The 27798-nt window shown below is 48.6% G+C and overlaps 1 protein-coding gene across 3 annotated transcripts; it reads right to left on the bottom strand.

The window, feature by feature from the left end:
* Positions 1–894: 894 nt before the first annotated feature.
* Positions 895–27790, bottom strand: DRD2 (dopamine receptor D2). Of its 3 annotated transcripts, none has more exons than XM_085081717.1 (8): positions 27083–27790; positions 11174–11480; positions 8679–8788; positions 8148–8284; positions 7397–7587; positions 6246–6332; positions 5280–5619; positions 895–4498 (listed from the first exon to the last, which is right to left on the bottom strand). In XM_085081717.1, exons 2-8 carry the CDS (start codon positions 11447–11449, stop codon positions 4305–4307), a joined length of 1335 nt encoding a protein of 444 aa, XP_084937843.1. In that variant the 5' UTR covers positions 11450–11480; positions 27083–27790; the 3' UTR covers positions 895–4304. The 3 variants fall into 3 exon arrangements, with proteins under 3 accessions (XP_084937843.1, XP_084937844.1, XP_084937842.1); XM_085081718.1 differs by lacking the exon at positions 27083–27790 and adding an exon at positions 11755–11987 and having other exon boundaries at positions 5280–5469; XM_085081716.1 differs by lacking the exon at positions 27083–27790 and adding an exon at positions 11755–11987.
* Between the last annotated feature and the right edge of the window lie 8 nt (positions 27791–27798).

Below are 27798 nucleotides of genomic sequence, written 5' to 3' on the forward strand. Positions count from 1 at the left end.
GCTGCCTTTGATCCTGGCAGGCTCAGGCCAGACAGAAAACAACCTGGTGTGTGTCCTGTCTCCTCTGAAAATATCATTTATTCTGCTGTGTTGGGGAGGGGAGGGGGGCATGGAGCTCCTCATTTTCCCTCTGTCACGGTGGCATTGAGGTGAATCATCCAACAGGGAGAATTCAGCTTCATTTGACCTCAGCAGCTCTGGAGATTCTGGTTCCTGCATGAACTGAGGGCTTCAGGGCAGGGATTATTCTGTGTTGGCTCAAAACCAAGCAGACCTTTGGATCTGAGGCTGAAATTAAACTGAAATTTCAGTTTGTTACTCCTTGGGGATGGACAGTTTTCTTTCCTAGCAGTGGGAAGGATTTTCTTTTTATTATTTTCTTTTTCTTCTTTTATATATGGAAAATAATTTTTATTAACAAGTGCTGATGAAGCCTGGCTGAGGGTCTCCCTGCAGAAACACCAAACCCTTCAGTGTGTGCCTTGAGAAAACAGAGCAACATCAACAGAAACACTCCTAAATGAAATCATGAAGTTCTCCAGCCCAAATTCAGCTGGGCACTTCTGCCTTCCACCCCCTCCTTCCCCAGTCCTCCCCAACCCACTGCTGCCTGGGAGAGGAGAGGAATTTCAGAGCATTTCCTTTCTGTCTGTCTTCCTGCCCCTTTCCCTTCCCATTCTGCTTCTGGTGGCTTCAGGCAACACAAAACACCAGAATTCCCAAGGACAGACCAGGATAAGGGAGGAAAAGGGAAAACAGTCTGCAAAGCAAGTCAGAATAAAGACAAATCCCACCTGCAGGCAGATTTTCCTGTGTGAGTTTGAGCTCTGCAGCAGAACTCAGAGCTGGTGTAAAACCCAACAAAACAATCAGATCGACAGCAGGCTGGCTTGTGCAAGTCTCTATTTAATTACAGTGCTGCATGAAGACATTGGTTGGTGTCACATGTACCTGTGATGGGCATTTTATACATTCCTGACTCCCTCGGGAGTCATTTGCACTGGAGATTTTCACCACAAGAGGTAGTGGCTTTATTTTTCCCGTTTTCCTTTTTTTTTTTTTTTTTTTTTTTTTAAATTTCAGCAGGATTGGATAAGCTGGTTAAACCTACTGGAGTTAGTTTACTCTTCAGCCAGGAAGATAAACAGTTCTGTGGAGTGGGAGCAAGCAGGCAAGCAGCAAATACAGTGCAGGCAGAATTCACTGGCTTTTAATTCAAACCTTTTTGGGGTGCAGAGAGCCCCAGCCAGGCCTTGAGCAAGCTGGGAGTCACAGGGAGGGAAAGCAGGAGCAGGAAGACTCCATAAGCAGAACTAAAGCCTCAGTTATAAATCATGAACCACAAAAGAGGGGCTAGAGCAAGGGTCTGAAGTTCTTGAGGAACAAAGAAATGAAATCTTCTGGTGAAGGTGGTTTTTCAAAGCAGCTCAGGACCCTTCCCACCACCAGCAGAGGTCTTGGGGAAGCAGAGGTTTGGTTTGTTTTTTTCTCCAGCGTGGAAGGAACAGTGAGGTCTGGGTTTGAGAGTCCTCTGGGGTGCAGCTGAACTTCTGAGAAGTTCCCACAAAGAGCTTCCATCCATCCCTGGCTCTCTCTGGCAGCACAGGCTGTCCTTGCTCTTGGCATTGCTTTATTCCCTGGGAAGCCAGAGGTGGGCTGAGTTTGGTGTCCCAAAATGTTCCATCCAGGGGTGCAAAGTGCTTTCCTCTGTTGTCTGGAAGTGTAGGAGTTTCGTGGGGAAAGAAAATCTGCTGCAGAATTGGCCAGAGCTGGCATTGCCACCTCCCCGAGGGCACTGGGGACATCAACATTGCCACAGCTGAGGAAGGAGTGGCTTCAAATGTCCTGGGGGTGAAGGAGGGGCTGCAGGTAATTCCTCACAGCGAATATTGGAGCTCTGGGAAATCACACCTGGGTTTTTTCATCCCAGCTGGCAACACTTGAAGCACATGGGCCCTTTTCCCCCTTTTTCAGCAGCTTTTTTTTCCCCCTCCACGACATTCTGGAAGAGTTTTTCAGGTAGTGGTTCAGGTGGATTGAGCTAGGAGGTTCTGCTTCTAAATTCAGAAACAAAATTTTGGGGGCAAGGTACACAGCATTGGAGATGAGGATTTTCCTTAAAACACTGGACACAAAGTAAAATTATGGCACAAAGTTAAGATTTTACCCACATTCTGCTTATCCTGAGGGCTCACACCAGGTTTTAGTGCAGGGCAAGCATCACCTGTGGCAACTTATAAATAGTTTAAAGCTTTTTTTCCCTGTATATGGCATTATTTACTATTTTGGTTCAGCTCCCCACCTGTTAATTCCCTAAGTCAAATGGATCTTTCTGCTTGTAAATAAGTTAGAAAATGGACTAGCAGCTTTTTGCTATTTTTCTGCCCCAAAACCTCCTGACTTTACATCATTCTATGAATATTGGGATAAAAGTCTGAGTTGATTCCCATCTCTGAGTGAATTTTTTGGTTCAAACTGGGTGGGGAAAAGAGCAGCTCATGTCTGCCTGAGATCTCTCCAGTTGGTGCTCCCAGTTTTGCAGTTTTTGGCTATGAAAAATGTTCAAATGTCACGCAGGGCTGTGGGCTGAATGTCAGAAACCCTGGATTTCAGCCCGTGCCAGGAATGCCAGCTTTAGAACAGAAACCTTTGGGTTAAGGTGGGACTGCTGCTTCGATTTTAGGAAACAGCTGAGATTATGTGTTAGAGCTGCTTGGCATAATCTCTTCCTGAATCAGAGCTGGAACTCATCCCAGCAGCACAGCAAAATGCTCTGCTAGCAACACAGGAAATCCAGGGAATCAAAGGAAACCTTGGCTGATCTTCACCTCATCTGAAGCAGAAACTGAGGGAATATTCCACACACTGCATAGAGAGAAAAGGGATTCTATTGCTCTCCCAATTGTTTTTACTCCTTTGGAAAACAGCAGGAAACTGTTTTCCACCCTGGGAATCTGCCCTGCTTATGGCTATTGCAACCTCTGCTGCTCCCAATCCTACAGGAATCTCTAGCCAGACCTTTATTCACCTTGCTGTGTTTTATTTACAGAGATATTTCAAAATAGAGTGTGAGCTGAGTACGAGTAGCGAGTGCAGCGTGGGTTTGGCAGTGCCAGCTTCAGCGTGGTGAAAGGATGCTCTTAGGGGGTTTAATTCCTAGAATCCATGGAAAAATAGATAGCAGAGAGCAAGGGGTGCTGGAAACATCCAGACCTTCCCAGAGTCCAGCTTGGACACAGCAGCTGGTCCAGGTAGGGGCTTTGTTGGGGTTTGATTCTGGCTTTTTCCAAAATGCACAGTTTTGTCTCCTTGACTGTTAATTAAATTAGGCACAATGTTATTCTGCACTCTCCAGGGAGAGACAGAGGCAAATCAGCCCCGAGGTGCTCCTTGGGGCTCCTGGTTTGGGTGAGAAGAGCCAGCCCTGAGCTGGCTGGAGTGTTCAGGGTGCTCCCCTGGCACGGTGACCTCGTGTCTGTACTGTCACCACCCTGCCAGCCCTGCTGAGCGTCCCCTGGGCACAGGAGATGAGATGCTGGTGGGCAGAAATCGCTGATGAGAGGTGAGGGGTCCAGGTGGATGAACACCATGCAAGACAAGGTTCCACTCCTTGAGTTTCTCTCTCCATCTCTGTTTCTATTTTTTGGCTCGGGCTCCAAAATCCACCCTATTCATTCCTATTTACACCGATGCAGTGGTTTGGCGTGAGGCTGATGCCTCTTTCTCCCTTCCAGCCATGGCTTGTAGGTCCACACTGCTGCAGGGCTCGGCTCTGGGGGTGGCAGAACCTTTCTGACCCACCTGGGGACCTCGGGAAGGGTTCAGGTTGGTTTGAGTCGAATTTCGGAAGGCTTCAGCAGTTAAACGCCGGGTGGGTCAGCTCGAGGTGAAGGCAAAGCTATTGCACACAGGCCCTGTGTGGCTCCAAGCGGGAAGGATGGCCTTGTCTTTGGTGAGAGCTGTGCCGATGAGCCTGCGGTGGCCCCGTGGCCATTCTGTGTCCAGTGCCCTCCGGCCAGGCGGCCAGCGGCGAGCACCCAGCGGGAGTGCCTCCATCTGTGCACCTCCACTTCCAACACAGCGCAGGGGTGGCTCTGCAAAGCGCCCTTGGGGCAGGTCCAGAGGTCACCCGGGGGGGTGACAGACCCTCCCAGCTCGCTGCATCCCCACGAGGCGCTCGGGCACTGAGCTGTGCCCAACTCAAAGCTCCAGCCCCCTCCCCGGCCGCCCCGCCGCGCGTGGATGGCGTCGCTTCCTCTTCCCCCTCCGTTCCTAAAAAAATTTGCGGGTGCTGTTTGTGACTTTTAGCAGTGGAGGATCTTCATGAAAGCCTTGCGAAACTCAATGTTGAAGGTGGTGTAGATAATCGGGTTGACAGCGCTGTTGACATAGCCGAGCCATGTGAAGGCGCTGTACATGGCCGGCGGGATGTTGCAGTCGCAGTGCATGTTCAGGATGTGAGTGATGAAGAAGGGGAGCCAGCAGATGATGAAAACACCTGGGGGGGAAAAGGAGAGAGGAGGGTTTTGATTGCTGAAAGCTGGGCAGATTCTCGGGCTGGGAGAACAGTGAGGTTCTCCTTGGTAGAAGGGGGAAAATATTTCCCAGAGGAATAAGCTTTGTGTTTGCGTGCTCAGCCTCCTGCTCTGTGCTCTACCCAGGTGCTAAAGAACTCCTCTGCTCCTGTCAGGAGCCCAGACAGAGCTGAAACTTTGATTTCTCTGCTTGTGTAATGAGCTCAGGGCAGAAATTTTGATTTCTCTGCTTGTGTAATGAGCCCAGATAGAGCAGAAATTTTGATTTCTCTATTAGTGCAATGAACCCAGACAGAGCTGAAACTTTGATTTCTCTATTAGTGCAATGAACCCAGATAGAGCAGAAATTTTGATTTCTCTGCTTGTGTAATGAGCCCAGATAGAGCAGAAATTTTGATTTCTCTATTGGTGCAATGAGCCCAGCTAGAGCAGAAACTCTGCCTTTAGAGGTGCCAGCCTTGCTGAGCTCTGCTGCCTTTTGTTCCAAAAAGCCCACAAGCTCTTCCCCCATTTTGGGAGCCCAGCTGGCCCCGAGAGGGGCAGTTTTGGGAACCTTTGATGCATTACTGCCAGCTGTGTTTGCCTGGGAGGATGAACCCTGCCATGGGCAGCTCTTGCCTAAAAAGATACAGATGCTATTCCCTAATGCATCCAGGGAAATTGTTTGTGAGAGGGGCTGGGAAATGCTGGCCATGGGGACTGGGATTTGTGCAGGACCCCAGGGCAGCCAGGGCACGCTCTCACCGAGCACGATGGCCAGCATCTGGGTGGCTTTCTTCTCCTTCTGCTGGGACAGTTTCCTCCTGATGACGGCCTTGAGCAAGTTCCTCGTCTTGCCGTTGGGCAGGGAGTGGATCTCGAAGACCTTGGCTGTGTGGTGGGATTCTTTGGCATGGCCGTTCTTCTCCACCTTCCCAGGGCTGTTCAGGGGTGCCTGCAGGGTAGAGTTGTTGCCCCGATTAGAAGCAACTGGCACAATCAACTGGTGGTTACTTGGTGCTGTGGGTTTGAGGGCGGCTTTCTCAGGGGGACTGGTACTGGACACCATCTCCATTTCCATCTCTTCTATGTGACTCTCTGCCTCCTGGACAAGAATCAAATGTCCACAACATAATGACAGGTAAATACACAGAGAGGAGCAACCAACATTCCTTACAGAGTGAAGCTGGATGATGCTGGAGAGCACTCAGTCCCTCTTCTCCCTCCCTGCGTGGCGCCTGGAGAAAGGGCTGTGCTGTGCTTATGGATATTTTGGGATTGGTATTTGGGGATTGGCAGAGCTGCACTGGAGGTTTCTCCTTTTCTGCACAAAGAGGCTCAGAAATGGGAGAGAAGCTGCCTCCCCTCTCCAGAGGTTTTGTTCAGGTTTTCGGAATGCGAATAAATAAAAATGGAATCAACAAGCAAAACCCAACGAAGCCAATGCAGTCCAGGATTTAAATAACAGAGAGGAGAAGGAAATCAAAGGCACAAAAATGTTCAAATGCCGTGGCTTTTGGAGCTGATCTTTAGGTGAGCTTAATCTGGCTTTTTGAGCTCCGTGAGCTGAAAACCCCTGCTTCACTCTAAGGAATGGGAAGACTATTTAAATTTTGAGATTGAACCTTTGCTCTTATTTTTCTCCCACCCTACATAAATTAACCTCGTGTCCTGAGGGAGAAGGGGAAGGCTGAAGGCTCTGGAAAGCTCCCACTTCTCTTTAACACTCACCACTTTGCGCTTATTAACTTGGAAGCTCCCATTGGACTTCACAATAACTGTGCAGAGCTTGACGTCTTCTGGATGAGTGCATTTGTCCTAAGGGGCAAGCACCAGCTCAGAGGTTACACAGGCACAGAGGGGTTGGGAAGGGGAGCTGCTAAGGGAGGCACGTGGGAACACAAAGGAGTGAATCAGGAACTCGTCAGCGTGGCTGAGGTGCCGAGCAGGATGGCAAACTGCCGTGGAGGAGCAGCGATGGAGGCTGCTGTGCTTGTCACCAGAGGGTGACCTCGACGACCTGCTGGTGTTTGTCTGTCCCTGCCTCCTTTCCTGCAGCCCTGAGGCAGCACAGTTTGGAGCTGGAGCCCCTGGGTCTGCCCAGGGTTTGGACAAGTGGATTCACACCAGCCTGCCCAGCTGGGCTCCCTCTCACTGCTTCCCTGCAGAGCTGTCCTTCCCAGGGATGAGCTGTGCACCCCAGCTGTGCCCTGAGCTTTGGGGACACCTTAGAGCACCCCAAGGGGGTGACAAGAGAGCTGGAGAGGGGCTTGGAGTGATTAGGGCATGGGGGAATGGCCTGAAGCTGAAGGAGGGTAGGTTTTGATTGGATATTAGGGAGAAATTCCTCCCTGGCACAGGCTGTCCAGGGAAGCTGTGGATGTCCCTGGATCCCTGGAAGTGTCCAAGGTGAGGTTGGACAGGCTTGGAGCAACCTGGGATAGTGGGAGATGTCCCTGCCTGCATCAGGAGGTGGAAAGGATGGCTTTAATGTCCCTTCCACCCCAAACCATCCCTCGATTCTGTGATTCTGCAGGACTGGCACAAACAGTGGTGCAGCTCCTGGGTCCCCAGCCCAGCCCAGCCCAAGGAAATGCTCTGGGTTAATGCAGCAGCTCCTGGTGCAGATCTGCTGCTGGAGAAACCCCTGAGACCCAGGGGGAGGCATGTGGAGCAGCAGCCAGAGACCTGGGACCCCAGAATGTGCACCTGAGACCCCAGAAAGTGCAACTTGGACCCCAGAATGTGCAGCTGGGACCCCAAACTGACCACAGCATCCACCCCTTGATGACCAGTGTTCGGCCCAGTGCAGCCAGGGCGGTTTGGGGCAGGAGGAAGAGGATGCTGAGCAGGGAGGAGAGAGGCTGGGCAGTGCTGGGTACCTTGAGGGGTGCCTGAGTGTCCGAGTCCAGCACGTGGCTGCTGCGCTTGGTGCTGACGCGCTTCCTGCGGCGCCGCAGCACGATGTAGATCTGCACGTAGACCAGCAGGGTGACGATGAAGGGCACGTAGAAGGACACGATGGAGGAGTACACCACGAAGGCAGGGTTGGCGATGATGCACTCCTTGTCATCTGCAAGAGAAAGCCTCGCGGGATTGTTGTCCCCCCTGAGGAGCACCAGGCCAGCTCCCCTCGGGCTGCAGGGAGTCACAGCGCCCCAAAACCCCTGGCTGTCCCAAAATCCCTTGCCTTGCAGCTCAAGGCTGCTGATCCCATGCTGTGTCCAGCCCAGTCTTCCCAGGAAGCTGCTGGCTGAGCTGCCAGTCGTTTTCTCTGGTGCCTCAGGGAAGGTTTTGCCCCTTGGCTTTCCTTTTCATGTGTTTTAATAGAAGAAGGATTGAAGAAGGATTTTAAATTTGTAGTGGGCAAATGCTGAGGCAACACTGAGCAGTGTTGTGTGAACTTCTACATCACCCTTCAGTTCTGATGAGCCTGAAACTCTGGTCTGGGGCAGCAAGAGATGAAACAGACCCAGGAGCAGCTTGCAAATAGGGATGACAGGGGGAGAGAACACTTCAGATACACCTCAAACCTGATCCCACGTTTATTCCTGGCTATCTGGGGACCCAGGAGGACACCAGGAGGACACCAGGAGGACACCAGGAGGCAGCTGCAGGTGGCCCAAGCCTCACCTGTATTGTTGAGGCCGAAGAGGAGCGGGCAGGAGATGGCAAAGGAGAGCACCCAGACCACGGCGATCATGAGGGTGACCCTGCGCTTGGAGCTGTAGCGAGTGTTGTAGAGCATGGGCATGGCCACGGCTGTGTACCTGCAGGGACACACACATTGTCACCTGAAGGGCTGGGGACAGCCCAGCTCCTGGCCCAGCGAGGGGATGGCAGCAGGGCAGGTTTCACATGTGCCCTGGGGCAGCTCAGCACAGTTTTCCTTCACTCCTTCCCAGAATATAAACAGAAGGACCAAACTCGTGGCAACATAGACACAATTCCCTCTGCATCCTCACAACTGGGATTTCTATGCCTCCTGACCAGAATTCCCTGCTCAGAGCTCACTGAGATCCTTTAAACTGCTCTTCAAAAAACCCACACAGTTTTTTTGGGACTCAGAGTTTCCAAGCCCCTGATTCCCATGTAAAACCACACAGAGTTGGCTGGGATTTGCTGCCCTGGGTGTGGCACAGCCTGGTGGCACTGAGGCCTCACCTGTCGATGCTGATGGCACAGAGGTTGAGGATGCTGGCAGTGCACATCATGACGTCCAGGGTGACAAAGATGTCGCAGTGGATGCGGCTGAAGCGCCACTCGCCAACCACCTGCAGAAGAGCAGTGAACAGAGAGAGGCTGGTGAACAACGCCCTGGGCTGGGCAGAGGGCACAGAGGAGAGTTTGGCACGAAGACAGAGAGGCTGGAGGGTGCTTGGAGTGGTGTTGGCTCAAGCTCTGCCCCTTCTGCACCAAGCCATCCCCCCAAGGATGCCATCCTGCCCAATTCCACCCCTGCAGCAAACCTGGGCTCACAGTGCAGTTCTCTGAAATGTGTTCTCTGGAATGTGTTCTCCTTGCTCTGCGTGGAATGTTGGGCTGGAAATGGGAGGCAGAACTGATCCAGGCAGGGATTTGGGAAGTTAGGTTTGGTTTCCAGTTCACCCCTGGGTTTCTGTGTCAGTTATTCTGTGCTGCAGTGAGGTCAGGCAGAGTACCTGGGGTTTTTGTGATCAGGGAGCACAAGGCTCCTCCGGGCCAGAGGGAAAGGCAAAGGAGCTTAAACAGCTCTCTGAAGTGTTTCAAGGCAGAATGAGGAAGGAAATACATTCATTTGAATTCCCAAGCATCTCTAATTGTACTTACACCTTTTCTTGGACAATTTTCCCAATTATACTGAACAAAGGTCAGCAGCAGACAAGCAGGAGCTTCCCCTCATTTCTTAGTTTAAAAAATCCTGATAGACATTCCTCACCTTTATCTTTTTTCTTTTGGGTGAACAAAATGAGTTTAATTCAGAGTGAAATCCCTTTAACACTCCCCACGACGTGCTAAAGACAAAGAACTAATGATAACACTTCCAGTCACCAGTAGCCTTTTTTCTCCTCACTTCTCTTGCTGCTGGAGCTGAACTTTGCCAATTAAGTTTAATAGCAATTATTCGGACTGCTGTGTTTGACATGTGATGAAAAAAAAGGTATATTTCCCTCTAACAAAAATAGAGCCCTACTGCATTTGAAAATAGAATGAATAAGATATCTATTCTTCAGTTATTTCTGCTCTGATATACATAACCATAGGCAGCATAAAGAAGGCAGAATGACTGCATTGAAGCCTGAGTGACAGATGAATACTCAGTGATTAAAAAAGCACTTCAGAGACAGTTACATCAGGAACTTTGAGGAGAATTTGCCCAAAGGCAAAGGTTTCCAGCCAGATCTAAACCTCTGCAAAATCAATTTCCTGAGGGCATGGTTTGGGCTTTATGGGAGAAGCTGGGAACTGCAGCAATTCTTTCTCTTGGTGCTTTTAGGAGCACCTTTGGAGGTAAAAGATCAGTTTGCACCAAGGCTGGGGTTTTTTTTCAACTGTTTCATTTTGATTTCAGTTTTTGCCTAAGCTTGTGACATCAAAAACTGTCCCACTTGGTAGGCTAATGCAGCTGTGGTTGCTGACCAAGCCCTGCACATGAGCCCAGAAGGGGGAGAGGGTTTTGCATCCTCTGTGATTTATTCTTCTGCCTTAGAATCAAAAGGGTCTGAGAGATCCTTGTGGTTGAGGATGTGATGCTTCACCCAGCTCAGCCTCTGCTTCAGATGGGTTATGGTAAAACAGGAGCAGAGCAGAGCAGAGGGACAGGAAAAGTCCCAGAGGCTCTGCCTGTGGTCATGTTAGTGAGCTCTGTTCTCTGAGCACCACGAAAACAATCATTAATCGAGTGATAATTAGCTCTGTGCTCTCTCCCAGCCCGGGTCACCTCAGTGGGTTTGTTTTGCTTTGCATCAGGGCTTGATGGGCTCATTGATTATGGATTCTTCCTCTCTGTGTTATCATTGCCTCTCATAAATGAGTGCCTGGGAATTAAATGAGCTCGGGATGGTTTTGTGCCAAACCATGCTAAAGGCAGAGGTGTGAAAAGTGATTTTCTCTCCTATATTGTGACATAAAAACTGTGGATTCCCATCCTGCTTCCACAATTGCCTTCCTGCAGGCCTTGATTGCTATTTTTTCTGATTGCTGGACTCAATGATCCTTGTGGGTCTCTTCCACCTCCACAAATTTGATGTGGTTTCAGTGTGATGCCCACGGTGTGGTTTTAAAAACAAAATTGGGGTCCTTTCCGCCCTGACCCCTGTTTTTCTGGCGCAATTGGGCTGTCATTTAGTCTCCTGAGCAGCAGTGGGGTTTTGAGCCAGCCTGTCACCTGCTCCCACATCCATCTCCTGGGGAAAAAAAATGGCAATTTTTTTTCAATTGCAGGAACGCAAAAACCCAATTTCAGGAATGAAAAATCCTGCCGTTTAGGGAATGAAAGAAACTGTATCTAGGGAATGAAAAGCACTTTTGGGGAATCCAGGATTTGATCTCCAGGCTGCTAAAAGGGGACACCAGCAGGGACACCAAAAGGGACACCAAAAGGGACACCAGCAGGGACACCAAAAGGGACACCAGAAGGGACACCAGAAGGGACACCAGCAGGGACACCAAGCCCTTACCTCCAGGTAGACCACCCAGGGCATGACCAGCGTGGCCACCAGCAGGTCAGCCACGGCCAGGCTGACGATCAGGTAGTTGGTGGTGGTCTGCAGGGCTCTCTCCCTGGACACTGCCATGCATACCAGGACGTTGCCAAAGACGATGACGAAGATGAGGAGGGTGAGCAGCACGGCGTAGTAGTTGTAGTGTGGTTTGTGCGGCGCCGCCGAGGCGTTGAGCGCCCTGCTCCAGTTCCTGTCCTCCCCGGAGTACCACGACAGGTTGAGGGGATCCATGGGGGTGGAAGTGCTGGCTGCCAGCTCCACCCTGGAGCAGAGGTGGTGGAGAGGCCGTGAGATCAGCGTGGAAAATAAAAATGGGATGGTTAGGTTGGTGCTGTCGCGTTGCCTCCCTAAAATGTGTTCTCCCTAAAATGTGTTCTCCCTGAAATGTGTTCTCCTTGCTCTGCGTGGAATGTTGGGCTGGAAAGGGGAGGCAGAACTGATCCAGGCAGGGATTCTGGCAGTGAGGTTTGATTTGCAGCTCACCCCTAGATTTCTCTGCCAGTTATTCTGTGTTACACTTAGGTCAGGCAGAGCACCTGGGATTTTTGTCTGTCCCCTGACATTCCCTGCTCCCCTCAGGTGTGCAGAGTTCAGGGCAGAAATGCCATGACCCACTTGCTTTATTTTCCCATGTGCTTTAGGCTGTGTTCCTTTTATTTTATTTTTCTTTTGCCTTTTCCTTATTTTTTTCTTTTCCTCATTTTTTTCTTTTCCTCCAGCAGCGAAATAAATAAATTTTAAAACCCAAGACCTGAACGGTGACAGTGATAGAAGCTGACAGCAGCAGCTTTGCAGTCGGGGCTGTGCTGCCTCTGCCATCCCCCCAGTGAGGTCACAGAGGGGGACATGCTGGGGACAGCACTGGTGCCACCCTGCAGCCCTCAGTGTTCTTCTGGCACTGGGAACATGCTTTTCCTATTTTTTCTTGGAAAATCTTGTCACCACAGCAGATCCCCACAGTTCCCTGACCAATGGCATATGAAAAAATATGGGATTCCTGTGGGGTTCCCTAGAACCTGTGAGGTTTTGGTGTTTATTTTATCCACTGTGAATGTTTTTTGGACTTTTTCTGTCTCTCTGTGCTGTCACAATATCCTCGAGGAATTCTGCTGGCGGGACAGAGGTTTGAGTGGCTTTAGGTGGAACTGCAGGCAGCAAAAGCTCCTCTGTGCTGAGGGAGGTGAGCAAAGCAAGCTGAAGGAGGATGTGGTGTGGATTTTCCCTGTATTCCCACTTAGGGAAGGAATTTCCACAGAGCAGAAGCAATTTGGGCTGAAATTGGAGAATGAAATTTCAGTTTTTAGATAACTCCTGACCTTTGCATACCCAAGCCAGTGGTGCAGGTGGAGCTGGGTGAGCTCACCTGAGCATTTCAGAGAATCCTCAGCTTGTGCCAGGGGAGGTTTACATTAGATATGATGGGAAAAATCCATGGAAAAAGTTGTCAAGACCACTGAGACCAGGAAAATCTCAGACACCCCAACCCAGGGCCACTTTTATTAAGAAAAAAAATTTTTTTTCTTAATAAAAGACAAAGCGCCTTCGATTTATTAAACCACGTAAAGTGATCAAAATAGCAAAACATTTGCAAATATCAAATTCACCCGGGAACAATGGTTTCTTTATGTTTCACTGAGCTTTTGTGTGCTTTTCTCATTCAGAGAACAATTTGGATAATAATCCTTGGAAATTTGTTGCATATGGGTCCTTAATAGCTGATAATTCAAAAAGTGTCTGTCTGACAGTGCTATCAGCAGCACTTGATAGCTCTACAAATGTCTTCTTAGGAGCTGTCAAAGTGTCAGAAATTAATTAAATGTTAGCTTCTGTGACTCAGAGTGAAGGGGAAAAATCAATGCTAAATACAGCAACAGTTTTTTTTCTCTTCTCCCGTTGCCCTTTCATAATGCAAAACTATCTCGAGGAGGCAGAAAATGCAGGGTGGGAAAGAGGGGGGAAAAAAAAAAAAGCAGGACATGGAGAAAAGTGTCTTTGAGGTGTAAAAGGGATGGGATGGTTTGAGGATGGGCAGGATCAGCCCTTGGGGTTGTTCTGGATTTTTCTGAGCTCTGAGTGCAGGGATAAAAATTGGATTTAGAAAGGAGAGGCCACAGACAGGGAGATGGGGACAGCAATTCCAGCAATCCCAGGCTGTCACAACTCCGTGGTGGAGTTGGAGGAACCATTTATAGCTCATCTCTTGTGTCCATTCATCAGGAATTTACTCAATGGTGGGGAGGGAGAGTGTGAAAATCCCTGCATCATCAAAATCTCCTTTCATTTCCTTCTGTGTCTTCTACCAGATTTCTTTTCCTTGTAATAGAACTGTTTTTACAGTAATAATTTTTTTGCCTTTAAATGCATCACGAGCAAAGCGAAAAGATCATGTTTGAACGTTGTGCAAATGAGAAGATTTGGTGTTTCTGGTTTTAGGAGAAAAGGTTTTAATTTGGGGAAACAAAGCGGAAAAAGGTTTCCAAACATTTTGTGTGAAAAAGGGAAACTAAACCACCAAAACCTAAAAATTAAAGCTGTGATCATGCAATTAAAGGCTGTATCCAAAACATATCCCCATGGTAAACTACAATTACATGGACAACTCTGTTAATTCTTGACTTTGGAGAGTTCTCAGTCCTAAAAATAACCTTATTTTCTCCAGCCCCAGAGCTGGCATCATTTGGCAGCATTTTGGTGGCCATTAAGGTGTTTTGTGAGTCTCTCAGTCCTGCTTTGAGGAGCACTTTGGATTTTAGTGCTGACAGTTCCTCAGCAGAGAAGAAAGGAGCACTTAGGCAGGAAAAGGAGTGTTTTTCCCTGCCTGTGCCCAGAAAGCTGCATTTTCCTGGGGAAAAGAGAGAGGGAAGAGATCAAAAAACATGAGGAAATGTGCAGCTGGCTCTGCCCTTGTCGAGGTTCTGTACAGAGGAAAAACAACCTCAGTTTCAGAGGGAGAAGAGTCCGAAAGGCAACAAATTCCCTCGTGAATTAAGTGCAGCAAAGCCACTCTAATTCCCACCAGAGTCCCCCCAGATTTCCAGGGTGGCTGAGCTAATCCTGCAGGATTTGCTGCAGGTCAAGGGCAGGGCAGAGCTGCAAGGGTGCAGCCTGCTTGGGTGGCAGCAATGCAGCAGCAGAAAATCATCACAGAAACCCCTCGAGGGGCTGATCTGCCCGGGGAGCAATTTTTCCAGCGTTTTCCCTGGAATTTCAGGGAGAAATGCAGAGCCAGAGGTTTCCCCTCCTGTGCTGTCAGCTCCCCACTCCCTTCCAGAGAGCAGAATGAAAATGGTTTGTTTGCCATGCCAGGATTTCTCCTTGGCTCCTCCCGATGGATCAGCTCATTGCACTCATGGCAAACAAGCACGAGATCTCCTGGCAAATGTGGGATTTTTCACAGCCCAGCAAAACCCTTCTCTGGCAGGATCTGAAACCCTTTTTTCTCTAAAGGTGTAACTCTCCTTTTGGTTCTCACCCTGTAAACATTCCCTGGCGTAAATCCCTGGCAGGGCTGATGCTGTCAGACTGTCACTCTCTCACTGCTTGGGGAAGATTTGGGGCCAAAACTCCAGCCAGCCTTTGCTCCTGCATGCAATTCTCCAAGGTGTTGCCTCAGAAATTATGCACTGAAGATAAAATCTGGAGTTGAGGGAGAGCTTTGAAGGGTTAAGCTTTCCTCCAGACTCCAGACACGATTCTGTGAGCCCCAAAAGAGCAGCCAAAGCCACCAGTGGCAATGTCCCAGTGGGAAATGCTCCCCCAGCAGCCTCAGAACAGCCTCCACCTGCTTCCCCTGAGGGATTTTGCTGGCAGATCTCTCCAGATTGATATTTCCTGCTAATTGCTGCTGCCCAGAGGTGCCCATCAGGCTGAGCTGCTCCCAGACAGATCCTCTCCAAGGGCTTGGCGCAGAAATCAATGTCTAAGTGGAGTTTGCACAGAACAGTGGCTCCCTGAGTGTTGTCATCCTCCTCAGAAATTTTGGAATCAATGGGCCATGGGAAAGCTGTCAAACTGACATCCTTTCTGTCCTCAAGATGTTCTCTGGGCTCCACTGGGAATGTGACAAAGATGTTCCAATCGAGGGAAATAACATTTTTTTGGAGGAGGGAGGATGTAGAAGGGAAAGAGAAGGGGGAAGTGTGTTTGAGGAGCTGCTCAGGGGTTTTGTGGGGGGGAAAAAAGGCAGTTTCTGGAGTAGTTTCACTATTTTTTTTTCGCATGTAAGGCCAGAATTGCTGTGGATTCCTAGCTGTGCTTCCCTGGAGAGCAAGGAAGGTAACAGAGTGAGAACCTTTTCCCATTTATTCCTGCCCAGTGTCTGCAGGTACTGAGGAGAAGGAGAAAAGATCAGGAATGAGGAAAATATTATCAATTCTGCCTTGACCTGAGAGTGCTGCTGATGCTGCTGAAAAACCCCATCCTGGCTCCGTGGTGGCTTTAAATATCCCTGAGTGCCCCGGGCTGAGAGCTGGGGCTGCAGCAGGAGGTGACAGCCGTGACTGACAGGGCACTAATCCCACCTGAGCACTGCCTGCCGCTCAGAACAGGCAGAGCTCCTCTCTCGGTGCTCTCCAGGAACCAGGAGAAGCTTCAGCCACCCACAGGGGCAGAATTAGAGACAAAAATCCTGGCTTTTGGGGGGCTGAATTCTAATTTCATCACTGGAACAACCTTCTGCCCTTCATCTCTTTCCAAAAGCCTCTTGAACATCTTCCTCCTCCTCCTCCACTTCTCTCCATCCTGCAGAGCCTTTGCCCTCTGAGATATCAAAGATATATTAATTACAGCTATTGCTCACTTCTGATTGAGAAACATTCCTGGTTTTGTGTGAGATCCAAAGGGATCCTCTTGCTGGAAGTGTTCCCACATCCCCCAGAGCAGCTGATCCAGCTTTGCCTGGGGATAGAACACCTCAGAGCCACTCTGAGTCACCCTGGAGCTGCTCTTTGTCATTCCTCGGGATTTGCTGCTCCCAGCACTTCCCTGGCATTGCTCAGAGCTCCCTGCAGAGCTCCAGGCTGGATCCACCTCTCCCCAGCTCCTCTCTGGAATGCTGAGGGTCTCCTTGCCCCGGGAAGGGTGGCAGGATGATCCCATTGCCCTAACTCCAAACTTTGGGGCTAATTCCTGGTTTTAGGGCAGATTTCTCAGTTCTCCATTTGGGGTGGGGCTGCTTCAACCATGCCTCTTTCCCTGTGGGATTTTTGCCTGAGTTTGACTTTGGATTGAAGGGAGGAAAGGGAAAAATTTTTTCTTTTTCCCCAGAGCATTTTTCCTGTATCCCTGGGATGGACCAGAACCTTCCCTGCTGAAATCCAGGGCTCACCCCAGGCTGCACCATCTGGAGAAGGATCTCCCAAGGCTGAATTCCTCTGGGAATTCATTGCCTGCTGCTTTCAGTCCCTCTGAGAATCTCCTCCTCCCAGGTTTCTTTGCAAGTCTTTATGAAAAGGAAAAAAAACTCACTGGTATCTCCCCCAGAAGTGAGGGAATACTCTTTTAATTTCCTTTAACCTCTCCTGCTGCTAATAAAAAGCAGATTCCATTTTTTTTAAGGCCTTCTCTTCATTCAAGACCTGCAGCCAAACGTGGTTTCATCAGAAATCCTCCAATTCTAACATTTTCTCATTGCAACATGCTGAACAGTCAAACCCAGTAACTTCAGCAAGATGTTGCAGTGGATTGATTGGAGTTGTTTGGTTGGGGCTTATTTTCATAAATAACCAATTCAGGGGCAGTTTTGGGGTATAAATAATTCCCTCCATCAATAATCTCCTTGCAGAAAAGCCCAGCTCTCCCCTGGAATTCAGGAGAGGTTTGACTCCTGCCTGGCAGGTGCTGGAGCAGAGCCACAGAATCCTCTTGATTTACCAATCTGTGGGCACAGGGCAAGCTTTGATCTCTGCAGCACTTGGCAGATGAATTCCTCCAGCTGGAGCTGCTCCAGCCACAGCCCACTTGAGCCCTTCCCAGCTGGGTGGAGAGCATGGGCAGAAAAAGCTTTTTTAGAATAATTTCTGACTGAAATATTGGGCACATCTTGCTATTGAGTGGCTGAAGGGGAAGGATTTATCCCTTGCCTGTGTTCTCACAGGGTCTCTGTCAGCTCTTCAGCCTGGAAGATATTGGCTCTTATTAAATATTGCATCACTATAGACCCAACATCCTGTTCTGTACAAAAGCCCTTTTTTTTTTTTTTTTTCTTCCCCTCCTCATAATTCCTTTATCTGTATCCTAATGCCAAATCTCTCTGACGAGATCTGAGCCTCTGACTAATCTAATAAATTCCCAGCTTGGTGAATGCTGCTGATCTGTGTTCCTTTAGAATTTGTGCTTGAGATCAGCCACCAGTGCCTGCAAATAACCCTTGATCACTCACAGGGCTAATTGCATTATTTTTGAGGAATTGGAAAGGTTGAATCTCTTCACTTCCCACCCCTCTTCGTTACGTACACAAGTGGCTGAGATTGGAGCAAAATATTTACTTTTACTGGTTAGAATGTGGCAAATATTTAAGGATTTTTTTAATTTTTATTTAATTATTTGGTTTTTGTCTGTCTGACGTTCACATTCTGGCGCTTGGCATTTTGAAATTGTAAAATATTTAAGGAAATTTTTTCTATTATTTGGTTTTGTCTGTCTAATGTTCACATTCTGGCACTTGGCATTTTGAAACTGTAAAAGGATTTAATTGTAGGAATCGATTGTGTTAATTCCTTGGCCGAATAAACCCTTTTTCTTCCCCTCCAGTGAGGCTCCCCATGTTTATGCAGCACCAGGCACAGGATCCTTTAGCTCTTGAGTCCTTCAGCCCCACTTTATTAAAAGCAAATAATAATAATTCAGATTGAAGCCATCAAATATTTGCCCTCCACTTACATCACGGAGCACTCGCTGAACACCTGCTCTTTCCATTGCCCTGAGCTTGTTTGCAAAAATGCTCCCCAAAAGGAGTGAAATCCAGAGGAGAATTCCTTTTCCCCCTTTCTCTTTTCCTCAGATTTGTGGGAATTTGCCCCAAACTGTCCATAACTAATAATTGTCCCTTGGCAGAGCTCAGAGCAGCAGCTCTGCCGAGGATGTCAATCAGCACAGCCTTCCCCTCCCTCCAAGTGCCAATTCCAGCAGTTAAAACTCAAAAAAAACCACTTAATGAATTACTGTCCTGTCCCTCCTGGCGAAGGAGCTCAGATCAGCCTCCAACCCCACAGGGAAGGCGAGTTGGCTGCAAATATTCCTCCATGCAGAGCTCCTCCAATTCCAATTCCTAATGATCTGTAATCATTTAATCCCCGGGCTAAACCAGCTCAGCCATTCAGCTCCAATCCCGACTTCCAGCAGCCACCTCTGTGATTTTTGCAGGCAGGAGGAGAGGAGGATGAGGCACCTCCTTCTGGATTTATCCTTCCCCAGCTGCTGCCATGCAGGAGTTCTGCTGCCTCAGCAGCTCTGCCATCAGCATCTGCTCTCTGCAGAGGATTTGGAGGTTCCTGTGGCTCCTGCTCTGCCCTGGGGCCACTCTGGGACAAGTGTTTGCCTGACCTTCTGGCTCTGACCTTCCTGAGAGGCTTCCAGCTGCACACAACGCCTCATTACCTTTAATATCTGCGAGATTTCATTCCTCCCTGCTCCCTTTCCATCCTGCTGCTGCTGCATCCTTGTGTCTCCTCTCTGCTCAGCTCACATGGAGCCCCAAATTTCCTTCTTTGCTCTTCCTTGTTTTGCTGCAAAACCCACATTCTTGGAGGAATTATTGCTCCCAGGCATGGTGTTCTTCCCCGTGGGGTTTCTGCTGTGATTTCGTGTGGATTTTTCCCTCAGCTGCAAAAGTGTTAGGATTTCAAGTGAGGAAGTGAGGTTTCCATGCTCAGCTGGTTACCCTGGGGGATTTTCTGTGCGTTTTGGGGTATTTTTTTTTTCTCTGCCTGGCCTTTGGAACTGTTTTTCTGATGCCAATCAAATTTCCATGAGCAGAGGGGCCTCAGTGTGTGTTGAATTCTCCCATGTTCAGGGAAATCTGGGAGTGGAAGGATTTTGCTTCCATCATGTGTGGTGCCACCTATTTTCCAGGTGAAATCATGATGATTTTCCTGGTGAAATCATGGCTGTTTTCCAGGTGTAATCATGGCTGTTTTCTAGGTGAAATCATGACTATTTTCCAGGTGAAATTATGGAATTTTTCTAGGTGAAATCATGACTATTTTCTAGGTGAAATCATGGCTATTTTCCAGGTGAAATCATGACTATTTTCCAGGTGAAATTATGGCTATTTTCCAGGTGAAATCATGACTATTTTCTAGGTGAAATCATGGCTATTTTCCAGGTGAAATCATGACTATTTTCCAGATGAAATTATGGCTATTTTCCAGGTGAAATCATGACTATTTTCTAGGTGAAATCATGGCTATTTTCCAGGTGAAATCATGACTATTTTCCAGGTGAAATTATGGCATTTTTCCAGGTGAAATCCTGGCTATTTCACCTGTCCCTGAGCCCAACTGTTCCAAAAGTGGTTGAAGGTTTTTATCCGATTTTGTCTGAGCAGAAGGCACTGAACTGAAGTTCTCCCACAGGCCTTCATGTAAATTCAGGCAAGCTCATTAACATGCTGCAGTCTAATTACAGCTCCTGGGTGATCACAGCCCAAAAATAGATTGGACTCTCAGGTGCCCAACCTGTTGCCAGAGGATCTCTTGCTCAGTTCATGGCTTTGGGCTGATCCTGCCCAAAAAAACCTTGGAAAGATAAATATTTTCTTCCCATGTTCCAGAGAACCTGTTGGTAGAATCACTACAAATCCCCAGCCAGGGGAAAAGGATGTTCAAAGCTCAGTTTTTGGAATGATCTGAGGAATTTCTCTCGCTCTCTCCTAGCCTCACTGCCCTCCCTCAGCTGCTGCTCTCCTGAGTTTGATTTGACTCTGTTAAGTTTTATTTATTTCCAGCCTGCTGGGAAGTGGCCAATCCACCCCTAACCACCCCAATTCCTAAATCCAGCCATCAGGACAGTGAATTCCACATGATTTCCATATTCCTTTAATCCACAAAGTCATTAGCAGGGCTCCAGAAAGCCATGAATATTTTCCCCCTGCTTGGCAGGGAGCAGATATTCTTTCAGGTGAAGCGTTACAAGGAGCTGTAATGTTTTTAATTAAGGTGTTGGGTATGATTATTGGGGAAGTTCAGGCAGGACTAAACCCAGGGCTGTTTCCAGTGGCTGTTTAATTCATCAGCAATGGAAATCTCAGGGTGCAGAGGGCTAAAAGCAAAATGTGCATGATCTGAGCACAGGTGCCCAACCTGCTGAAGGTGAAAGGAGAACAGAATCCCCAAAAAAATCCTCCTGCAGGCACTTGGTCACCCTGAAATAAATATTCTCTTTTACATGCTCCTGTGCTTCTCTCCAGGAAAAAAAACCCAAGAAATCACTGATGTGATTTGCTCTGTGATCAGGGCTTGCTGTTGCTCCTGTGCCTTTGATTTCTCTCTCCCATCAGAAGTCACTCTCAGTGGTCACTGTGCTGTCACACCTGACACTTTAAAGATGTTTTAAAATCATATCTTTGTGGGAACACTGGCTGCTGAGGACATGTAGTATTGAACTCTCTTTAGGAATTGCTTTGCCTGGTTTTTTTAATTTTCATTCTTCTTCTAAAGTGTGTTAATTGTGTCTACAAACAATGTCTCTTTCTGAGGTTTGGTGGTTGTGATTCTGAGGCCTCCTGGATCAGAAATTCAATGGAAAATGGAATGGCAAAGTGTAGCCCTAAAGAATCTTGACTTTGCTATCATCCCTCCTTGTCATTTTCTGTTAGGGTTGTAATTTCCTAATTGATTCTTCCTTCACACTGAGAAGGGAAAAAAAAAAAACCAACAAAAAAACCCCTTGAGATAAATAAAAATAACACTTGGGAAGGATGACAAAGCCAAGTGCAGAGAGGCAGACATCACACGTAGACAAACATCCTCCCACAGGATGGGTTGCTGCACATGGATTTCTCCTTTCACTGGTGCCACATCTCTCCCAGAAATGCAGGTTTGTGCTCCAGAGGGGATGTTTGGGCTTTGCTGGTGCTGTGGGACCAGGGAATGGCAAAATGGCCAAATGAACAGGGAGTGTTGGCAGCTAAACAAGGTGTGCTGGCAGAGAAATGCCTGAAGGAGTGTTGGTGGGGAAAGGAAGGGATAAAACTCCTGAGAAAAGCAGCTACTTTGTGCAAATACTGCTGGGGTTTGGTTTTCAGTGGGACCAGTTAAACTGAGGAGTTTTCAGGCAGCCCTGGCTCCTTCAGCTCTCCAGAACCAACACTGAGGCACCAAAATAAGACATTTTTTCCCAGTGCTGCCTCATCCCAGCACATCTGCTCCATGGGCACACTCTCTTTGGGAACAAGGACAGCAATTTGCCCAATTTCAGGTCTCCAAAGCTGTTGGAGCCACCTGAGCTCTGGCTGTGCTGCAGCCCTTGGGCTTCTCACCCCTTATTCCCCCAAATCCTTTTGCCATGACAAACCCCAAACCCACAGAGCCTTTTAGGGCACAAGAGCTCCTTTGGGGCAGAGCTGATTCCATCCCCAGCCCTTCCCAGGCAGCCCTGGCTCTGTCCCTGCCCAGTCCCAATAGTATTGATCAGTTCCCAATGATCCAGGCTCAGCCAATGCCCAGCAGGCAGGGAGGAAGCTCTGGAGTTATCCATGGATATAAATCCAAGTGGGTGGGAGCTGTGTGTGACAAACAGGCTGGGATTTACTCTCAGTCCGTGTCTGAAATCTGGAAATAAATCCAGGGTAATAAATGTAAAATAATAATAAATCTGGAGCCCCCAGGCCTGGCAGATCTGTCTCCAGCAGTTGCCTCAGTGCTGTGCTTGGAAACACTAAATCTGCTTTACAGCCAATTGCTAAATTTGGGGGGAAGCTCCTCTTTTAGTCTGGTTTTCTAGAGAGGAAAGATAAGCAGAAACTTAAATTTCACTGGTACCTTATGTGCCATTGTAAAACAATACTAATAATAATAGTAATGCTTTAAAATAATAACAACAATAATTTTTAAATAATCTGCTATACTGGCACAGGCCTGGAATCCCCAGTCATGCATCACAAATGAAAATAAACCAATATTTAGGACTCTACTCACGTGGAAATTCTGATGGTGACTTTTTGATTCCCTAGTTAGTGAGATAAAGAAAACCCTCTGATTCTCACAGTTTTGCCATCAAAGGGCAATTAAGGAGCTTTACACATCCTGGACATGGTGGGCTGAAGTACTGCTGTAGTATTTATTCCAATCCCCATTTTGGTACTCACAAACACATTTTTAGAGCATCCATAACCTCCTGGGGGTGATGAATGATTCATGGAGTGGGACATGAGTGATTCTTCCTGTTCAACAATATGGATGTGAATGTGGAGGGGGGAGAAGTTTCTATTTTTAAGGTTTGGTTTTTTTTTTAAATTAGAGAGTTCTTTATAATTGTGGCTTTTCAGAGCTGGGTGACTAAAATTCACCTCCCAGGTCTGTGTGGGGATGTCTCAAGGAGGCTGGAGGTGTCCTGGCCTGGAGACAAGGCTGGGACTCAAAGGTGCTCAGAGCAAACAGATCAAATATTGGAATTCTATTTCCAGACTCCAGCAATCCCAAAGATAATCACACTTTTCTCAGCCATCATACGAATATGTAAAAGCTTGAAATAAGCAGATAGAAAAGAGCTGAGGGTCAGGGAGTGCCTGTTGAGGAGAATCTTAATTTGCTGGAGCTCCAGATTGCCTGAGCTATCAAAATAGGATGGAAGTTTAGACAAGTAATTTGCAAGGTGCCACATTTGAGGTAATAACTCCGAGTTCTGTGCTGGAGTGTGTCAGCTGCAGCATTCAGGGGAGCTGATTGAAAAACCTGAGCTGTGGGGAAGGGTTCATTTCTCTCCCTGGAGCTGCAGATTGCACAGAGCACTCTCAATAGGGTTGATTTTGCTGATCCATCCCCAGCGCTGGCAGTTGGCAACCTGGAGCAGTGAGAAGAACCAAATCCATGTATTTCCTGTGTGTATTTATGTGAAGATTTATCTGAGTATATGTGTATTTAGATGAATATTTATATGAGTATTTATGTGAGTATTTATATGAGTATTTATATGAGTATTTATATGTGTATTTATATGAGTATTTATATGAGTATTTATATGAGTATTTATCAGCCACTGAGTGTTTGCAGATCCTGGGACACCTCACCCCAAGCCCAGCTGAGGCTACAGAGAAATTTGGGCTAAATCACAGGGAAAGGAGCTCCAAACCCAAGCGAATGCCCAGCCAGGCTGCAGAGGTTTCTCTCCTCAGGCTGCTCCGTGGGTTTATTAACTCCCCCAGAAATGTGGAGTGTGGCCATCCCTGCAGGGCTGGGCTCGATTATCGCAGCTTTTATTGCTCCTTGCAGTCTCTCCCTCTCCCCAGCGCTCCAGAACACATAAGGCTGCATTTACATTTTCTGAATGGACTAATCATGGCTCTCTGCTTTGATAAAGAAAGTGCAGCCTCCCACATAACCACATGGAAACCAACAGGGAAGAGTAAACCAGAAATAAACCCATTCTGGGGGGTTGAGAGAAAAATACCCACCAGGATAATTGGGAGGGATGTACAGAGAAGCTGCAACTGAACACATAGTCACATCTTCGGGGAGGAAAAAAAAAAAATGATAATGCTAAAAATACCCAGGTGAAGGACAGCAAGAGAAAACATGATTGAAGCGGAACAATTGGGAGAGGAGTTAATAGTTATTAGCAATCACTGCAGATTGAATATAGGTTGGTTTTGTAACAGCACAGGGGATGATGCATCTGACAGGACTTAAACAATTGCCTCCCCCTTCCCCAGAGCAGCTCGCTGGCAGCACCCTGGAACTCACTGCTCGCTCTCCCTGCTCCTCGGGGGAAAAAGTTTTTATTTGGAAATGATAGCCAAGTTTGATCCCAGACAAAACTATATTCCAGCCCTGAGTACATGGTGACATTTATCCCACTGTGTTTTCTCTTGCAGCCGTTTAAAAGTAACCCTGGCGGGTCGAAGTCCCACCAGTCTGGGATGGTTTTACCCGATTTTGCCACTGCCTGGGAAGGAGTGTGAGAATGGAGCAATGTTTGTGAGATTTCTGCAAACACTCCCCCGTCACCCAACTGTTTGCTGTGCCAGCCCGCTTTCTTTGCATTTATTAACAATCTGTGGACTTGTTCTCCTTGGAATCGCAATTCCCCAGTTCCCACAGCGTTTGGGAACGTTTTCCATGCAGACATGCTGTGGCAGGAGGATTTCCAGCTGAACATGGATGTGTTCCCTGTCCTCCATCTCCTGGCGCTGGAATATCAGCTCTGGGCGTGTGAGAAATCCAGCCCTGAGCTCCAGATTTCCTCCGTGTTCACAAGGAATTTGTGCACAGAGGGTGAAATTGAAAACGAGTTATTCTGAAAGGATTGTGAGCGGCGTGAGCCAAATCCCTCCTGTTCACAACTGCAGAGCTACAAACCCTTGAAATAAGTGTTTTTCAAAGGGTTTTTTGGTGGTGGTGGTTGTTGTTTTCAAGAATTTGGGTGTGATGTTTGTCACAGAATGACCCTTGGGGGTTTCTCCCAGCTCAGGATATTCCATGGCTCCACCAGCTGGATTTAGAACTCCAAAGGTGAAGCACACAGAGTGGAGATCTGCTGATTTTGAGCACAGGATGGTTTTTAGGGGAAGGACACCCAGAGAATGGTACTTTTTGCTCCAGGCCTGTCACTGAGGGGGACAGCTCTGTCACAGGTCCTCCCTGCTCTGAGCTGCTCAGAGCCCTCAGCCTGGCTGCAGAATGAGCTTTTCCTGCTCTTCCAGCTGCATTTCCCAGCAGGTTTGTCCCTTGCTGTCACCCCTGCTGGTGGCACAGCCCGGGGGGGACAATTGCAAGCATCCATGGATGGCATGAGGGCAGAGTGAGGATTTCTCCAGGCAGCTTCTCCCGCTGGAGCAGATGAAGTGCTCTGCTGCCTGGCACGGGGACACGGCGCTGTGCCACCCCTGTCACACCAGGGAGAGGACAAATCCCTGTCCCCTCGGCCTGGCAGGCTCAGGGGTGGGACCTGCTCACCTCAGAGGGGATTTGGGATGTGGGAGCAGCGTCAGGATGGACATGGGGACACTGTGGGACCTCTCATCCAACCCAAACCCTGCCCAAGCCTTCCCTGCAGGGTGACAGTGGCACAGGAGCAGAATGGCACAGGGAAGGAGCTCTTTGGGTCTTGGTACAGCCAATGTCACCTCAAATGTACCCACAGGAATGTTCCCCTGATTTTGATGGTCACAAGCTTCTCTCTAGGGCCTAAAACTTGCATTTTTGCTTTCCCAGTGTGGCAGTGACCCTCTGCATGTGGCCATGGAAGTGACGTGGAAACGTGGAAAGCACAGCAGATTTTACACAGTGGTTCGTAAAGCAGCGGAAAGTTCTTTCACAAAAACTCTGCTCGGAAGGAAAGAGGAGAGGTTTGTGTGTAATGATTTCTGTATTGTGGAAAAGAAGTGAAAAGGGGAGGGAAAATAACAAAAATGACAACACTCTGCTTGATGGAGTCAGAAATACTGCCAAGAGGTTGGGTTTTCTCTAGATTACTACCAGCAATGACTTCAAAAGAGATAAAAACCCAGGTTGTTGGTTCTTAATTCCATTGTGTGGTTAAAGAACAACAATTCCATGAATCCCTGAGCACGGAGGAAACCCAACCCACGCAGATTTGCATGTGTAACCTACCTGACCAGCTCTAATACAACCCTGGCTGGTTATTTATAAAACAACCCGAGCTGTTTTTCTCTTTCCCTCGGAGCTCCACTCGAGGAGCAGTGATTCATGCTCCACATGCTGGGAGCTCTGCAGCTCCATGTGGGAAAGTCGGGCTGAGGGAGAGACTTGAGAATTGCCAAGGGGGGGATGTGTTATGTTGTGGAGAAACAACCTACAGACAACAAGTGAGACCAGAAATGCTCCAGCGCTGAGCAGGACTCAGCACCATCCTGCTGGGTGATTCCCCAAAGCCACACTGTCCACTGGTTCCAAAAAGGTTCCAAAAAGCTGGGTGGAACTTGGGACTGGAAAGCAATGGGGAAAAAATATTTATATGGACAGGAATGGTTTAGACAAAGCTGACTAAACCTGGTAGAAAATCTGCTTGTAACACTCAGGGGAATATTTCTGGGAGGTTTCCTTCCAGGGGTTCTTCAGGAAAGGGTGGCAGATTTGTGCTCCTCTGGGGAAGGTGGTTTTGCATCAGGAGAACAATTCAATTTTGAATTGAGAATTCACTTTGAGAGACGCCAGTTTCACAGCACCAGAGGTAAAAAAAGGAGTGTGATGAGAGGAAAAAAAAGAATGTTTTGCCTCAACTAATTCAACAGAACAATCTGGTTCCTTGGGGAGCTGCAATGTACCTACATTACATCCTCTCCACATCCTCCTCCTCCACTTCTCCCTGTCACTCTCTCTCCATTGTGTCTGTGCGAGAGCAACGTTAAGCATCAAACTTCCCAAAATGAGCCGAGCTTCTCAGCAGCTCTGAGTGCCTCTTTAGCATACAATAACAATTGTTTGTTGCTTCGCAGTGACTGGTTTGGATGGAGAAATGAGACAGCCCGAATTTCAGTTTGAAAAGCCGCTCTCACCTCTTCCCCAGCGGAAGGGAGCAGCTTAATGGATCTTTTTGGTGTAATGACAAATATTTTCCTTTTCCCCCTGTCTTTATTCACATCTCTAGGCAGTGGTGATCACAGCAGCCACTGCTGTCTGTCTTCCCTCACCAGGATATTCACAACATTGAAATTTCCGGGAGAAAAGCACGACGCGAATCCCTTACCTTCAAGCCATACGAATCCCTCCAGCAGAGGTGTGAACACTTCGTGCCAAATATATCCAAAACGCCCCAACTCTCCACCGTGGCTTTCCCCAAGCTCTCCCAGGCTTTCAGGCAGACTTTCCGGCGCTCAGCGTTCACTCACGAGCAGAGGAGCAAAAAAGAAAGAAAATCACCTGCCTGACCCCTGCCAGCTGGGAGTGGCGCAGGTGGAACTTGCCGTGGCAAACCCCGGGCTGAGCTGGAACTCGAGGAGCTCGGCGAGTGCCTCAGTTTCCCGGGCAGCGGCGATCCCGGCCAGGCTCTCCCGCAGCAATTCGCTGTCCATCCCTTCAGCACACCGCCGGCTGGCGAGGCAGCAGCTCCGTCTCCATCTCCCAGAGCCCAGGCTTGGCTAGCGGCCGAGCAGAGCCTCCCCTTCCTCCCGCCGAGAGATCCCGACAACCTGTTTCCACTCCAGCTCCCTTCGCCGGCCGCGGGGTGCGAATTCCCGCAGCGCTTCCCTCTCTGCCTCTCCCGCCGCTGCCGCTGCTGCTGCTGCGGGGAGGGGAAGGGAGGGGAGGGCAGGGGAGGGGAGGGGGCGAAGTTTCCTCCCCCGAACCCCACGGACTCACCCCGGCGGGGATGGGCGGCTCCAGCCGCGGGGATGCGACAGCGGGACAGCGGCGGGACAGCGGCGGGCGGAGCGCGGGGCTGGCGGGAGAGCAGCGGGAAGGGTT

Source organism: Lichenostomus cassidix, chromosome 24, assembly GCF_008360975.1.
Source record: "Lichenostomus cassidix isolate B80296 chromosome 24, HeHo_3.0, whole genome shotgun sequence".
NCBI classification, from domain to species: domain Eukaryota; kingdom Metazoa; phylum Chordata; class Aves; order Passeriformes; family Meliphagidae; genus Lichenostomus; species Lichenostomus cassidix.